This window comes from Mandrillus leucophaeus, unplaced genomic scaffold (genome assembly GCF_000951045.1).
Source record: "Mandrillus leucophaeus isolate KB7577 unplaced genomic scaffold, Mleu.le_1.0 Scaffold146, whole genome shotgun sequence".
Lineage (NCBI taxonomy): Eukaryota > Metazoa > Chordata > Mammalia > Primates > Cercopithecidae > Mandrillus > Mandrillus leucophaeus.
The window spans coordinates 853,256-855,048 of NW_012101432.1; the positions used below are offsets into that span (position 1 = coordinate 853,256).

General features: G+C 43.9%; 1 protein-coding gene across 1 annotated transcript in view; it reads right to left on the reverse strand.

Annotated features, from left to right (window-relative positions):
• NOP58 (NOP58 ribonucleoprotein) overlaps window positions 1-1,793 on the reverse strand; it is a 36,150-nt gene that overhangs the window by 14,767 nt on the left and 19,590 nt on the right. Inside the window, exon 6 of the mRNA XM_011974477.1 lies at window positions 1,019-1,083. Coding sequence (XP_011829867.1) covers window positions 1,019-1,083 — 65 coding nt within the window. The remainder of the gene's footprint in view (window positions 1-1,018; window positions 1,084-1,793) is intronic.

Sequence of the window (1,793 nt, forward strand, 5' to 3'; positions counted from 1 at the left end):
CCTCGTGATCCGCCCGTCTCGGCCTCCCAAAGTGCTGGGATTACAGGCTTGAGCCACCGCGCCCGGCCTTAATTTTTGTATTTTTTTACTAAAGATTGGGTTTCACCATGTTGGCCAGGTCTCAAACTCCCGACCTCAGATGATCCACCTGCCTTGGCCTCCCAAAGTGTTGCAATTATAGGCGTGAGCCAAGGCCAAATGCATTTCTAAAACAGAAATATGATTAAGATTTTTGAGTTTTTTTTTTTTTTTTTTTTTGTGAGATGGAGATTTGCTCTTGTTGCCCAGGCTGGAGTGCAATGGCGCTGTCTCGACTCACTACAACCTCTGCCTCCAGGGTTCAAGTGATTCTCCTGCCTCAGTCTCCCAAATAGCTGGGACTACAGGCATGCACCACCAAGTCTGGTTAATTTTGTACTTTTAGTAGAGACGGGACTTCTCCATGTTGGTCAGGCTGGTCTCGAACTCCTGACCTCAGGTGATCCTCCCGCCTCAGCCTCCCAAAGCGCTGGGATTACAGGCATGAGCCACTGTGCCTGGCAGCTTTTCAGCTTTCTAAAAATCATTTAATGACACAGCAGAACATACAACTACAAAGATTCCACTTATGTTTTTAACATTTTCATGGAAAAACAGAAATGAATTAACGTAATGTTAACTCTGTGATTCATATAATCTCCAAATAGTCAACCTCTGCCTCCTGGGTTCAAGCGATTATCCTGCCTCAGCCTCCTGAGTAGCTGGGATTACAGGTGCACACCACCATGCACATTTAATTTTTTTGTATTTTTAGTAGAGACAGGGTTTTGCCATGTTGGCCAGGCTGGTCTTGAACTCCTGACTTCAGGTGATTTGCCCACCTCGGCCTTCCAAAGTGCTGGGATTAAAGGCGTGAGCCCCCGCACCTGGCCTCCTTTCTCTTTCTCAACAGATAGAATCATAAAAGATACAGTTTCAACAGTATGAAAACGCATGAAGGACAGAGCAACAAATCAGACTTTGCATGTACTATACTTACAAATTGCCTGAACAATCATTGTGTCTACTTTATCAGCGCTAAATTTCAATCTATATCGAGACAGGCTGGGAAAAAAGGGGAAAATAAATTAGTAAGATAGCATCTAGGGAAAGCATTTAAATTAACACCTTAAAGTTTTTTTTTTTTTACACTCAAATCAGCCTGTAGTCAGAGCTATAATTGGTTTTTCTAAGAAGAAAAATCAGCTAAGTAGAAATGCACCATGCAAGATGAGAAAATACACACTTAAAAAAACACAAAAAACTATGTATACTGCTACCACCTGTATTTCTGTAACATGAATGAGTTTATGTATGAGTGACAAATACAATAAGCTGTGTAATACAAAAGTCATATTGGACTGGACATGGTGGCTCACGCCTGTAATCCCAGCACTTTGGGAGGCCAAGGTGGGCAGACCACCTGTCAGGAGTTCGAGACCAACCTGGCCAACATGGCGAAACCATGTCTCTACTAAAAATACAAAAATTAGCCAGGTATGATGGGGCATGCCTGAATCTCAGCTACTGTGGAGGCTGAGGCAGGAGAATCGCTTGAACCGGGGAGGCAGAGGTGGCAGTGAGCTGAGATCGCGTGCTACTGTACTCCAGCCTGGGCAACATAGCCAAGACTCCGTCTCAAAAACAAGCCATATTGGTTCATGCAATCTTTTATAGCACATATTAAGCTTTATACTACCAGTTAAGAACTTTGCTGGGCACGGTGGCTCACACCTATAATCCCAGCACTTTGGGAGGCAGAGGCAGGTGGATCA